The sequence below is a fragment of the Alexandromys fortis genome, unplaced genomic scaffold, assembly GCF_014885135.2.
Source record: "Alexandromys fortis isolate MF-2015 unplaced genomic scaffold, M_Fortis_MF-2015_v1.1 scaffold_40, whole genome shotgun sequence".
NCBI classification, from domain to species: domain Eukaryota; kingdom Metazoa; phylum Chordata; class Mammalia; order Rodentia; family Cricetidae; genus Alexandromys; species Alexandromys fortis.
In genome coordinates this window covers 1,705,097-1,719,826 of record NW_026067966.1, presented here as the reverse complement: position 1 = coordinate 1,719,826, position 14,730 = coordinate 1,705,097, and the positions used below count along the sequence as shown (strand labels likewise).

General features: G+C 37.7%; 1 protein-coding gene across 14 annotated transcripts in view; it reads left to right on the top strand.

Annotated features, from left to right (window-relative positions):
• Positions 1–14,730, top strand: part of Trip12 (thyroid hormone receptor interactor 12) — a 119,713-nt gene that overhangs the window by 94,382 nt on the left and 10,601 nt on the right. For all 14 annotated transcript variants that reach the window (XM_050154293.1, XM_050154305.1, XM_050154304.1 and 11 more), the window contains 8 exons: positions 489–616; positions 1,198–1,349; positions 3,417–3,559; positions 4,809–4,965; positions 7,044–7,142; positions 12,567–12,681; positions 12,945–13,099; positions 13,952–14,116. In XM_050154293.1, the coding sequence (XP_050010250.1) occupies positions 489–616; positions 1,198–1,349; positions 3,417–3,559; positions 4,809–4,965; positions 7,044–7,142; positions 12,567–12,681; positions 12,945–13,099; positions 13,952–14,116 (1,114 nt within the window). The remainder of the gene's footprint in view (positions 1–488; positions 617–1,197; positions 1,350–3,416; positions 3,560–4,808; positions 4,966–7,043; positions 7,143–12,566; positions 12,682–12,944; positions 13,100–13,951; positions 14,117–14,730) is intronic.

Genomic DNA, 14,730 nt, shown 5'->3' with positions numbered 1-14,730 from the left:
GGAGAACCTAAATCTTGCATTTGAACTATGAAAAAGCCTTTTAAATATATATTATGCATAGATGTAAATGAACATTACTTCCATACTAGAAAGCATGTTTATAGGCAGTAAGCTGCTTTTTGATTAGTTTAGGTCTTTTAATGGAGTCAAAATGGTGTGGTATTATATTATATTTTATTATATATTATTATATATTATAGTTTGAAGCTCTGAATTCTGTGTCATTTGGATGCGGCTTCCTATGCTGCCTTTATAGTTTCTGCCACTTACAGAAAAGAATCATTTCCCGAAGTAAAGTGTTCCTGGGAAGACTGACTTACTGTTTTGTTTTAGGAAAACAAACGCTTGGTAACTCTGAAACCAAATAGGGAGAAAGAGGGCAGACTCCAGAGAACTCTTAGGAATTCTGTGACTTAAACATTAGCTTTGCTGAATAATTTGCACATTAAAAATCTACATTTGACTTTCATGCTATCATATCTCCTTAGGTACAAACCTGTGAGAGAGGATGAAGAAAATAGTAAAGATTGTGTTGGTGGCAAAAGGGGAAGAGCCCAAACAGCTCCAACAAAAACTTCCCCCAGAAATGCAAAGAAGCATGATGAGTTATGGCATGGTAAGGTGACATCATACCGAGAGAAGCAGGGCCCTGGCCTCTCTGCATTTCTGCTAGAAATAAAACTGATTCAGAGCTCCAGAAAGCTTTGGGGATAATTAAATAAATCACTATAGGGTAGATTTAACTTTTAGTTAAGTCTTTGACTTTAATGTCTAGTAAGCTAGAATTAAGTATCTATAAAATTAAAACTGAAAATCAATCATGACATTCTTATAATATTTTAAGAATTCATGATTTCATGAAGGGTTAAATTGCATTCATACTAAAGACTGCTGAAGACTTTGTCTAGTCACCAACAGATTGGTCCTTAATCTCATAGGGTGTCTTTACACCACAGGAAGGGAATGCAAAAGGGGTTAGTTATTTTTCTACTGTTGTTTGGGTATGTATGTTCAGGGGAACTTGAAATTTTATGTACCTATGTGTTACTGTGCACAGGGTTAAAAGGGAAGAAATGTCTGATAACATTGATATGCCAAGAAGTTAAACATGACACAATTTCAGATGGTAATGGTAACTTTGAGTCTGTAGTTTAGCCATTGTTGCTTTGATTAAAGCTGAAACTTTCTATCATTTAGATGGAGTGTGCCCATCAGTAGCAAATCCTTTAGAAGTTTACCTCATTCCCACACCACCTGAAAATATTACCTTTGAAGACCCATCCTTAGATGTGATCCTTCTTTTAAGAGTTTTACACGCCATCAGTCGATACTGGTATTACTTGTATGATGTGAGTAATGTCTCTTCATGAAAATCATGTGTCATCTTGCAGTTCTCTGTTTAGTAAATGAGTGCTTTATTACAGTTGAAATAGAAACAGTGATTCACTAAATGTATACAATGAACTCATTTGTTGAACTTAATATTCTTGGAATAAGTCTTTTATTTATTTGTTTGTTTGTTTATTAGGGAATAGCCAAATATTTTGTCCTAATTAGGATTTATATTGCTGTGATGAAATACTATGACCAAAAGCAAGTTAGGGGGAAAAGGGTTTGTTTATTTGGCTTACATTTCCACATCACTGTTTATCATTGAAAGAAATCCATACAGGAACTCAAGTAAGGCAGGAACCTGGAGGAGGCAGCAGCAGGTACAGAGGCCATTTAAGAGTGTTGTTTACTTGACTGGTTTGTTCCTTGTGGTAGCTTGCTCGGCCTGCTGTTTCATAGCACCCAGGACCACCAGTGTGGTGATGTCCAAACCCCTAATGAACTGTGCTCTCCACAACAATCACTAGTTAATAAATATCTTTCAGGCTTCCCTGTGGCCCAGTTTATAGATGCATTTTCTCAGTTGAGCTCCTTCCTCTCAGATGAGTATAGCTTACATCAATCAACTTGACATAAAGCTAGCCAGCACAACTGATTCCCTGTCAACTTGACACATAAACATATCACTGTTTAAACCAAACCCTTTTTTCTTATTCATCTCCAAAGTAACATGTTAATATTATCAAAATATAAAACATGAAGTCCCCACAGTCTTTTTTAAAAATAATCTGTTCTCTTTAAAATTACAAAATCTCTTTTAAAAGCTCACAGTCTCTCAGTTGTGGGCTACTGCAAAAACCGAAATTAAATTAATTACATTTTTTATTCAAGAGGGAAGAAATGTGGCACAGTCACAATCCGAACAAAGCAAAACTGAACTCCAGTGTAAATAACTCAATTTCCAATATCTGACATTTACTCACTATCTTACGGTTCCTATAAGGGGATTGGGTGACTTCTCTGGCTCCCTTTGCCGGGCACATTGCTTGTCTTCTAAGCTCCATTTTGTTACTGCTGCTGTCCTTGGTGGTCATCCCATGGTACTGGCATCTCCAAAATGCTGAGGTCTATTGCAGTTGGTTTGCACTTTCACCAACAACTTCTCCTGGGCTCAGATCTCTTCACAGACTTGAGCCATGCCACAGTGTCAACCCTACCTGTTCTTCATGACCCCTTTATGTGTTCAAAATTAGTACCACCTGCGTGGCTCTTTCACTACCAAGATCAGCTGCCAGCTCAAGGTAAAACTTTGGTCACCTCTGGAACACAGCTTCTGTGTGCTGACTCTGATGAAACACTTACCACTTCTTAATCACTGCTAATTTCTTAGCTCCAACAGACCAGCATCAATTGTCCCAGTAACTCAAAGGTTTTACTTCAGTGGTGCTACTCTTGCTAGTCACAACTTAGTCTTTGAGCTCTCCTAGCAGACAAGAGCCAGAGGTTCTTAATTCAAAATATGCAGCGGTCCTGAAAATGATAGTTTTTGTCTCCCAAAACTTCCCCTAGAACTTCACAAGCCAGGTTTCCATCCTCTGTATTTACCAGCATTCTTATCTTCCACATTCCCACAACACCACTCACCAAGGTTTGAATTGAATCTTCAATAACTCCAATCCAAAGAACAAAGGTCCTTCCATAGTTTTACAAAAGAAAACAAGGTTCAAGATCTGTCACAGTAATTAATACCTCACAATCCTGGTACCAATTTCTGTCCTAGTTAGTTTTTCAACTGTTGGGATGAAATACCATGACCAAAAGAAAATTGAGGTTCCCTCGTGTTAAGTTGCCAGCACTCATTTCTTCATGTAAAGATTTATATTGAGTAAACAGTTAGATACCTCTTAATACAGTGAGGACAAGTGAAGGAAACAGCTTCATGGGGTTTGAGTATAGGAAGTTTCAGAAATGGGAAATACCAATGAGGGATTTGATATTGCATGCAAAAACAGGTGAATTGTACAGACTGACCTACTTATGAATAAATGACTAGAATTTGAACTTTTTTTTAAAAAATTTTACAGAATGCGATGTGCAAGGAGATTATTCCAACTAGTGAATTTATTAACAGTAAGTTAACGGCAAAAGCGAATAGGCAGCTTCAAGATCCTCTAGTGATCATGACAGGAAACATCCCAACATGGCTCACTGAACTAGGAAAAACCTGGTAAGATAGTCCCTTTGATAAATTTTGTAAGTATTAACAAGTCTTGGTTTGATTTGTGATAGAGATGTTGAAGTTGACTTGTTCACATCTTTCCCAATATTGTAGTATTTGTTGACAACTTGACAAACCCAGTGAAGTATATTTGACTGAGGGCAGTAAAATTCTTTGCCTTCCTGAAAGTGATGCTTGGTTTTTCTGAGCCTGTTTTTGAACTAGACACTAGACCTATTACTTAGTAAAAATCAAGTTAGAAATTGAGTTTTTCACTTGGATTCACCATATCTCTACATGCTGCCGTATTGTACAATGCAGAGATTCTGGTGGACGTTTCAAGAGCTTTTCTCAAAAAGGAAAATAAAATCAAACCCTTAAAAATCATGGTAGGGGGCTGGAGAGATGGCTCAGTGGTTAAGAGCGTTGCCTGCTCTTCCAAAGGTCCTGAGTTCAATTCCCAGCAACCACATGGTGGCTCACAGCCATCTGTAAAGAGGTCTGGCGCCCTCTTCTGGTCTTCGGGCATGCATACAGAATATTGTATAATAAATAAATAAATATTTTTTAAAAAAAAAATCATGGTAGGAAATGTCTTGGCTGCAGGATTCATTCTTTGAGAACAAGGAGCTTGCTTGTCTTGTCAGTGATTTTTTTTTTTTATGCTAAGCCTATGATGAATATCACGAAATAATAAAGCCATTAACTTTTGTATGTGAAGTATGGAATGTTGAGCTCATGGCATGGAGGCTTGCATGCCCTAAAATCTTCAGAATAGGTTTAAGGTGGTTGTGGATAGACAATTTTAGATTTCATGTGGAAAGACATATAGAATACAATTGCTCAATATTTAGTGATTTCAACAAGAGCCAGGTGTGATGATGTATTGGCATACTCCTGTAGGCCCCTTCCATTTGGGAAATTTTAGGAGGGACTATTCCCCTAAGTGTTTATAGCCAATCTAGGCAGCACAGTAAAACTCCATGGCAACAAAACGGTTAAAGATTTTTAAAAATATTTATATAGGAATTTGTGTGTGTGTGTGTGTGTGTGTGTGTGTGTGTGTGTGTGTGTGTGTGTGTGTACAGGGTCCCTCTATATATTCTGGCCGTCTTCATCTCTGCCTCCAAAGACCTGGAACTAAAGGTGTTATGTCAGTAGTGTATTATATCAAGTTGTTTTCAATATAAATCTTGATGTTTTTTAAATGTCTCTTGATTCTCACACAGATGGTAAATTTGTATTTTATCTTTTATAGCCCATTTTTCTTTCCTTTTGATACCCGACAAATGCTTTTTTATGTAACTGCATTTGATCGAGACCGGGCAATGCAAAGATTGCTTGATACCAACCCAGAAATCAACCAGTCTGATTCGCAAGACAGCAGAGTTGCACCTAGATTGGATAGAAAAAAGGTAAGCATTTCCTACAAATAAGTATCTATTTATGCCGAGCTTTCCAAATTAAAGACAAGACCTAAAGTACTACATCTGATTATGCCTGTGGAGTAACAACCTTCACTTGATCCTCAGGTCTGTCTGTGAGTGTGTTTATGGTTGTGGCTAAAAGCAAAGATACTGAGTCCCCTTCAGCTGGAGGTTTGAGCTGCCTGATGTGGGGGCTGAGAGACAAGTAGCAAGCGCTCTTAATTGCTGAGCACTATTATTCTATCTTTTAAAAAACCACCTCTGTTAGTATATTTTCCCATGAGCCTCTTGAAACTGTATTGTCTGTTACTATTTTTCTTCTGTTATTTCTGAAATAACATCCTTCATTTAGTTACCACGAATCTTACTAACACACCTTAATTTCTTCCTTTTTATATTGAAAAACTTCTCTTTTAAAATGGACTCTCTGTGTATTAGATGCGTTTTACTCCTTTTAGCCTGGCAGCCCATTTGGAAGGGAGTGAAACAGAATCCCTGATATATTTTGAATTTGTCCCCGTCAGCTCCAGTTTTACTGACTTCATCATCTATCATGCTTCTAATCTTGGCTTGCAGTTGTGCCCATGCCATTTCATGTGAGACAGATCCCAGCCTTTTGATCTGCACTGGTATATGTGTGTGTGTGTGTGAGACAGATCCCAGCCTTTTGATCTGCACTGGTATATGTGTGTGTGTGTGAGACAGATCCCAGCCTTTTGATCTGCACTGGTGTGTGTGTGTGTGTGTGTGTGTGTGTGTGTGTGTGTGTGTGTGTGTGTGTGTGTGTTTTCAGACAGGATTTCTCTGTGTATCCCTGGTTGTCTGGAACTCACTCTGTAGACCAGGCTGCCCCTGAGCTCAGAGACTCTCCTGCTTCTGTTTCCCAAGTGGTAGAATTAAGATGTGCAATATCGCCTGGTTGACCTCCACTGTTCTTTTGTTTGCTTTTTGTTTTCTTCCATGACTTTTCTGTGGTCTCTTCCAAGGTTTTTTTTTTTTTTTTTTTTTTTATCTCAAAGAGCCATTAGGGATAAGAAAAGTAGAAGGAGGGGTTGTAATTAGAAACAAACACATATACACCAAGGTAGTTGTATTTAACAGCGTATCATGCCATTTCTTTATCTCATTGATGGAGTCATGGCAGGGTCTTTATCCTTATCATCATCATGTTCTCATTCCGAGGCATCTTGTTCTTGTAGCAGAACCTCGATGTTCTCCAGCTTACCTGTCTCCTCTGTCATCTTCCTACCCCCTTCTCTATCATCAGTGTTTAAATGTCCCAAGATTATTTCATGTAGCTGGAGCCCTGAATTATACCACTGTTTGGCAAAGTAGCAAAGATCTTTTTCCTAACCTTAATTTTCTAAACTTGCCATGGGTCAGGTTATATTAGTTATTTATATCTAGCTTTCTTTCATACATGGAGAACATTTGTGTGACAAAACTTTTCCTGGGGAGACACAGCACACATATACTCAAGCCAGTTAGGGAATCCACAACAGAACTAAGTACAGATATCACCAAAGTCCAGTGTCATGAAGATGAGTTTTATAAGGTTTACTTACAGGAATATAGGTGAGCGGTTACTTATAGAAGCAAAAATGACTCAAAGGATGGTTGAGTTATCAAAGCCCTTCCCAGCATGCATGACAAAGCTGGGAACATGGAGGCTGCAGACAACTCAACAGGTTCTTCAATTGGTCTAAACCTCTTCCAGGCAGCTCAGTTGGTTTCTCGTTCTCCCAGGTAACTTCTGTTCCCTGACTTCTCTTTGCAGCTTTTCTCCTCTGAGAGTGTTCTTTGCAGCTTAGCTTGTCCAAGTCTTGGAAGGTTAGCTCACCTGAGAGTCTTCTCAGCTTTTTATTGTTTAATCTAATCTGTCATGGAGGGTAGTGAATCTGGTCAGTTTCAGGGACTTGTTAATGTTTTAACAGTGCAAATACTGTAGCCTTCCTAAGGGATGTGCTTAAAGGAGTTATTTTCTGACAATGAAATCTATTTTGCACTGCAGTAAGTGCTACCTGGAGCATTATTTCTTATTTCTTCACATCCGTTTCCTTTATTAGCGCACTGTGAACAGAGAGGAGCTGCTAAAACAAGCTGAGTCTGTGATGCAGGACCTTGGTAGTTCACGGGCCATGTTAGAAATCCAGTATGAAAATGAGGTGAGTTTTGGACTCCTTGATGGTGTGATATCATTTGTGCATATTGGTACTATGTAATTCTGAAAGGCAGCTAGAAAATTTACCTTAAAAAGATTTGGTCTACTTGCTCTTTAATGATATGTTTTAAGTTCTCCATTTTTCAAGGGTTTAAATGCAAAATACATAATTGTATAATGTTCATGAAATGAAAGGCTGTTCTTAGAATCATTATTTCAGAAATGCTTGGACTGCATTTTCAGAGTTGAATTTATTGATAAGTCATGTTCCAAGAGTATGTATATATATGCATATGCATGCAGACAGGAGCCATCTCCACCATGGCAAGTGAAGAACATCCATCTCTGTAAAGACTTTCCATAACAGCTATGGCCTAGCTTCCTATTCTTCTTAATTTTTTTCTGTATATTTATAGTCTCATGCAGTAATGTGGCTGTTGTGTCTCTTCTTTCATTTCTTCCATGCATACAGGCCTCATTCATGCTATATAGTTTTTTGTTGTTGTTTTAATTTTCCATTTTTTTTCTTGTGTATTTTATCTCACAGATGGCTTAATATGTGTCAATATCTAATTGGGGCATTTTCTTTTTTTTTTTTTTGAGTTAGTGACAATGTTATAACATTCATGCTCAAGCTTTTCTGTAATAAACATATTTGTGATTCTCCTGGATATATAGCTCAATTACTAAGTCATTTGGTAATATATTTTAATTTTATTAAGAAGTATCTATCATACTTTACATCAGTAAAGTAACAGGCTTTTCTCTTTTCCCAGTGATGTTATTTCTGATGTTATTTCAGTGTTTTATGAGTCTGTACTTGGTGTTACCAGGTTTTTCAATTTTAATAATTGCAATTAGTAATGAGTTTAGTAGTAGGATCTTGGTATGATTTGAAAACATACCGTTTTTGCATTGCTTGTTGGTTCCTTGACCATTTTGGAGAAGATGCCCAGACCTTTCACTAGGTTTTAGTTTGGTTTTGCTTTATCATCTAGATAAAAGTTAATCCCAGCACTCAGAAGGCAGAGGCAGGCATATCTCTGAGTTCAAGGCCAGCCTGGTCAGGACAGCTGGGGCAGATATATAGAGAGACTTTGTCTTGAGAAAATAAAACAACCATTATCTGGATTTATAAATGGCTGCTCATTTACTTTCAGCTTATCATTAATCAGTCATTTTTTCTTTCATGTAGATGTAAACACATTGTAAGGTTTCCCATGAATGATATCTCAGATTTTAATCCTGTGTTTTATTATTTTAGCTCATATTCAGTGATCATTTTTACACTAATTTTACACTAATTTGTATATAATAAATGAGTCATGGAGTCAAGCAAGGCACCATCCCTTTTTTTGTGATGAGTGATTACTATGAAATACAGATTAGCTTTGAATTTAGGTTTTTTTTTTTTTTTTTTTTTTTTCCTCAGCCTCCTAAGCTCTGGTATTACAGGCAGTTTGCACTTTTTTATTATTATTGGGTATGAATATGTGGGCATGTGGGTGGGTGTGCAATGAAATCTGTGTGAGGGTCAGAGGACAGCTTTGTGGAGTCAGTCTTCTCCTCCTAGCATGTAGAATCCGGGGGTTGATGATTTTAATGTCACTGAATCTCCACTACTTTGCTCCTGTTTTCTTGTGTGAAAATGAGGGTAATAGAAGTGCAATAATAACCTCAGAGTTGTAGTTCACGTGTGTGTGTGTGTGTGTGGAGTTAAAACATTGTATCATAGTAAGTACACTGTAAGTTTAATAGTTTTGTTTGCAGTATTACCAGTAGCTATTCAAATAATTGTAGTCATGGCTTTTATTTTTTCCTCATTTTCTTAAACATAATCTTATAATAACTTTTCTTGGAAGACTCTAAGAGCCTTCAATCACCAAAATAAATCAGAGGTCTGTGTACTGAGAAGTGTATTATGTGTCAGTGGTCCCAATTATGGCCACAAGCACAAAAACAAAAGGGCATTGAAAATGATTGGTATAGATAGGTGCCACATGAATGAGGCATTGGCATTCAGGCAGGGGATTGAGCCTGTCTTACAAAGACAAGAACTCTTGGAAAGAGGAATATTTTCCAGCACATTGGGACTTGATTTAAGGGTTTGGGCCTTGGTGACAAGTGACATAAGCAAGTGCTATCTGAAAGTTTTGGAGGCAGGGGAGATGGAGAAGGGAGTTAATGAGCTTAGAAACTTTTTAGTACTATTTTGGATTTTTTTTTTAAAATCTTTCCTCAAAAGATTTTGCTCACAGGATGTGGTACTTAAATTTTTTATTTGTAAGACTGTAAAATCTTTGCTGTGAACCACCAGGTGTGTTTAAACATGCTTTCTATTTTTTTTTTCCTCCAGTGTTTTTCTTTTCTAAATGCTGGCCTTTTTTTTTTTTACTCTCATCTTCAAATTGTAGCTGGGGTAAACCTAAGACTGGCATTTGCCACCAAGCCTACGTGAGTTTGATCCTTGGAACTCACATGATGGAAAGAGAAATGTCTGACATAAATTGTCCGTTGAAACCTGAACACTTGGATTGCACAAACGTGTGCATTCGCTGATACACACACAATAGGCATGACCTATACATAAACTGTTTAATTAAATGAGACCTAATATGAGTTCAGAACAGCTTTTCTGTTTTCACTGACTCTGCTTAGGGTTAAGGTTTGAACTGCTAGTGCAAAACCCAGCAGTTTATGGTGTTTAGTAGGTCTTCCCTGTTCTGAAAAAGTTATGAAATCCAACTTCATGGGAAAAAATTATATTCATCACATCATGTTGCTAGAATGGTTAGCAAATTAAAATATGTATAACACTTATTGCCTGGCATATAAATATGCTGGTTTGTGTTAACTTTGAGATAAAAAGACTATTTTAAGCCAAGTTGTTGTTGTTTTATTGTTTTGGATTTTATATTTGTTTTATTGAGACAGTCTTTTATTCTGTAATTTTATTCCTGGACTATGTCATATTTTCCTCTCTTTAAAAATGGAAATAAGACAGACCAACTAAGTAACTCTACATCAGTAGAATGTTGGGGGAGAATACTCCTGACCAGCCTCAGGAGGGAGTTGTATTCCTTTAGTCGGTTCAGTAGCACCTGTAGAATTTAATGCTTTAATTTAAATCCATTTTTACTTTTAAAAATAACCATTTAAGAGAAAGTAATAGACTTATGATCATTTGGGGATAATTTTGTGAATAGGGAATTAAGTGGCATTGGAGCGCCATCTTGTGGACAACACGTGTTACTGCATGTGTAATCTTTTTTTTTTTCAGTGGCTGGAAATTGGAGAGCAAAATATTGTGGTTTTCTTTAGTTTGAAAGACTCTCTCTCTCTCTCTCTCTCTCTCTCTCTCTCTCTCTCTCTCTCTCACACACACACACACACACACACACACACACACACATTGGGAAAAATGGTAGGTAATATGGTTCTAAGGTGACATTTGAGTTGTCAGCAAGTCCCTGCTGTTAGGGACAATGGTTCTAACAGAATAACTGAGGCAGTGTGTTCCAGCTATTCATGGGATCAAGGTGGCTAGAGGTAATAGTAATTAGGATATAGCAGTAGGAGTCCAGGTCAGTGATGCTGGAAGTAGAGATACTAGAATAGTCTATGTAAGCTATTAGATTGTGGTTAAAAATATATGTGCTGTCCTTTGAACAAGAAAGCTTTTCTTAGGAAATATCACTCGCTGCTAATGTGGTGTTTAAGATGTTAGGAACACTGGTGTACGGGGCCGTTCAGCAACCTCAGGCAGATCAGATAAAAGAGGGTGGTAGAGAATCATCAGTTTAGAATGTGCTTTTAAGGCATAACAGCTTATATTGTGTAGTGACTGGTGTTGGGTAATATAAAGGTATGTGACTTTTGTTTATCTCTGTGAAGATGTGATTCTTTGCCTGTATAGAATACCTGATGGTCCTGATAAAGAATAGCAGGACAGGAGCAAGGATGGGTGGGGCTGGCAGGCAGAGAGTTATAAACAGGGAGAACTGAGGGAAAGGAGAGGAGTAAGAGAGAAGGGGAGGAGGACTCTAGGGACCAGCCAAAGCTAGGAGTAAGAGTGAAAGTAAGGCATGAAGTAAGAAAAAGAAAAATCCCAGTGGCTAAAAACTAGGCTAATTTAAGAAAAGCCGGCAAGAAGTCAAACTAAGGCTGGACATTCATAACTCAGAATAAGCCTCCATGTGTGATTCATTTGGGAGCTGGGTGGTAGGCTCCTCAAAAACAATAGAGTAAAACATCACACAACATACTGGTTTAGATTGTGGGGAATAAGAAGCCAAAGGTGAACTACCAGATTTCCGTTGGAGTCCTCACTTATGGTTACGTGGTGGTACTCATGCGGACGTTAGTGGAAAGGGTAGAATATAATCAGAATGACTTTCTGGGCGCAAACAGTCACTGCTTTGAAAATTGAAATTAATATGGTAGACTTTATCAACTTTTAGGATCGATAGTATGCACCATTTTAAAAGTACGTGTAATAATAAAATATCTCTTATTTACACATGGTTTGTAAGTGAGTGGCCACTTGAACAATTATTGTTACATTATAATCTTGAACTGTGACATAAGTTTATTATTGTTTCTTGCTTTTGTTTATTATGCGCTAAACTAGTGGGATCTTGCTAGAACATGGAGGAATGCTGAGTCCGTGAACATTGCTCCAAGCATATTGATGATGGTGCGGTCATGTAGACACTTTGGAAGCTGAACCTTTAATTTTCATTTTTAAATAAAAATAGCTCCAGATCCCCACCTTGACTCCTACCGCTGAAATGCTGTGTTCTGACACACATGGGTGCATGTGTGGTAACACTGATAATTGTCTTGGGCTTCCAGTGTACCCTTGGACCTATAGGGGCCACTGATCTAAGCTTCTGTTTCCTGACATGAATTTGGGCCTTGAATTTTAACTCTTAGATTCTTATTAAATGTATGTTAGATTCTGGGGATTCAAGGCAGTCAAAATAATTCTCTTCATTTAAAACTTGCAAGTATGTAATGGAATAGAGGTAAAACCCTAGAATGTCATAGGAAAGAGCCAAACTAATTGTTTGGGGGAGATTGGGAGGCTTCTCCTGAGAAGATGGCTCTTGAGTTGTTTGAGGTTCATAATTCCCTTAAAGAGAAAAATAAGCATGTATAAATAGTACATTGTTGTTCTCTAAAGGAAAAATTGATAACTGCAGCAAGAGTTTTGAACCATACAATTGGAATGTTGGGGTTGGGGGAATGATAAAGGGTTTCTAGTGCCCAAGACTCAGAGAATGTCTATTCAGGACATCTTGCAAAACTATCTCTTACGCTTCCTGACAAACACCTTGTATGATTGTCCATGTTACCAAAAGGTTGCCAGGCATAAAAGGCACCACAGTTTCTAAAATGATTTTTTTTTTTATTTCATTTTTTCTAGGTTGGTACAGGTCTTGGGCCAACACTGGAGTTTTATGCACTTGTTTCTCAGGAACTACAGAGGGCTGATTTGGGTCTCTGGAGAGGTGAAGAAGTAACTCTTAGCAATCCAAAAGGTAATGTGCAGCTGTGAGCCGTTCAGTTTGTATGACTCAGATCAGGTAAGGGGGCCTCCGTCTTAGTCTCTGCTGGGGCTGTGTTCTTGGCCTTTGATTTCTTTTTGCCCCTGTTTTCTAACTTATCCAGTGGGAAGGCTTTCCAGCTTAGAGGTCATTGCTCCAATTTTGTGAATACTGAATTTCTTAATGTTCTTAGTTACTAGGTTTTGTTTTGTTTTGGAAAATCTCATCTGAAATTTGGTGACTTGTTCGTTTTACAGGAAGCCAAGAAGGGACCAAGTATATTCAAAACCTCCAGGGCCTGTTTGCACTTCCCTTTGGTAGGACAGCTAAGCCGGCTCATATCGCAAAGGTTAAGATGAAATTTCGCTTCTTAGGAAAATTAATGGCTAAGGCTATCATGGATTTCAGATTGGTAAGTTTAGGATTGTTTGCTTATCTGTAATTTTGTACAATGTTCTGTGAAAGTACTTCAGTTCCCTGTACTCAGTGCTGTGTGTTAGAGCACTGCTGCTCTATTGTGAATGTGTGCACCAGCTGCTTCTGTTTAAAATGCCAGTTCTGCTTCTGTAGCACACATGTAAGGCTGTCCTGTGTCTGAGGTAACAGCACCCAACCCATTCCGTTAGTGGCCAGGGTTCAGAGCCAGGCAACATGAAGACGGCATTCATTGAATTTTTTTCAGGATTCAATTAGACTTTAATTCAGCAAGAAAGCTATGAGCATTGTAGGTAAACTCATTGAATTTCTGTTAGATATTCTTGCATAATAAACCAAGTGATCAGTATTCATTAAGGTTTGAATATTTCTGGACTTTTCTTAATTTCCTCTTCTCACATTTTCTTACTTTATCAATATGAATGAGACATTTTCATTTGATAAACCCACAAGTCTACATTCTCTGCAAAGAGGTGTATACAGCTCAGTTATTTTAGAAGCTCTGTCATTTTAATTTTTTGTTTTAAGTAAGTTCTTTTTGCCTTCTCTGATTTCAAAATATTAAATGCATAAGTAGAATTGTATTGAGTTGACTTGGTTCAAAATAAAGTCAAAACACTTCATAGTGTTTCAGAGGTACTCAGGTAAAGTTTATAGGTTCTTTAACTTCTAAAATGTTGACAGAGATTTGGGCCCCAATTTGTGGCTCTTGGTTTCATGTAAAGAGAAACAGTTCCTAAATGGCTTTTTTTCTTGGAGAGTATTTGACCTTTTCAAATGACCTCTTACAAACTAGTTGTGACAAAGTATGTTGCCTGTTCCCTTTCAGGTGGACCTTCCGCTTGGCCTGCCCTTTTATAAATGGATGCTGCGGCAGGAAACTTCACTGACATCTCATGATTTATTTGACATTGATCCTGTTGTTGCCAGATCAGTATATCACCTAGAAGACATTGTCAGACAGAAGAAAAGACTGGAGCAGGATAAATCCCAGGTAGGTCTAGAGGAGATGGCCAGAGGGTCAGATCAGTTCTTTGTGTCAGAATTATGAGACTTCTTCACTGGTTTGTATTTGACCTAGTTAATTTGACGGTAGTATTTACTTTGCTTTTTAACTTAAAAACATGTATTTATCTTTATGGGTGTTTGCCTGCATGTGTGTTTGTATATTACTTGCATGCAATGTTTTTGGAATCCAGAAGAGCACATCAGATGCTGTCACATTGGAGCTAGAAACTGAAAGAGCAACAATTGCCCTGAAGTCTTAAGCACTGATCCATCTGTCTTTCCCAGCAATATTTCATTTTATTGGAGATGTTTAATGTGCCCTTTAAACTAACAGAAGTATGATTTCACAATGTACCCACGGTGATCTCTAATAACAGCAAGTGGATGTCTTGACTTCTAAATAAAATATACTTCTAATGAAAGTTCAAAGACCACTTGTCTTAAATTTTAGATAATGACATGCCTTCTCATTAATTCTTCAGAAAGGTATTTCTATTTTTGTCTGCTTTCTCCTCTTCACCACAGGTTGTGCTTGCATTGCGAGTTTATACCAATACGCCTAGCTTGGAAATAGTTTTTAGTGGTTATTGACAGGCTGGG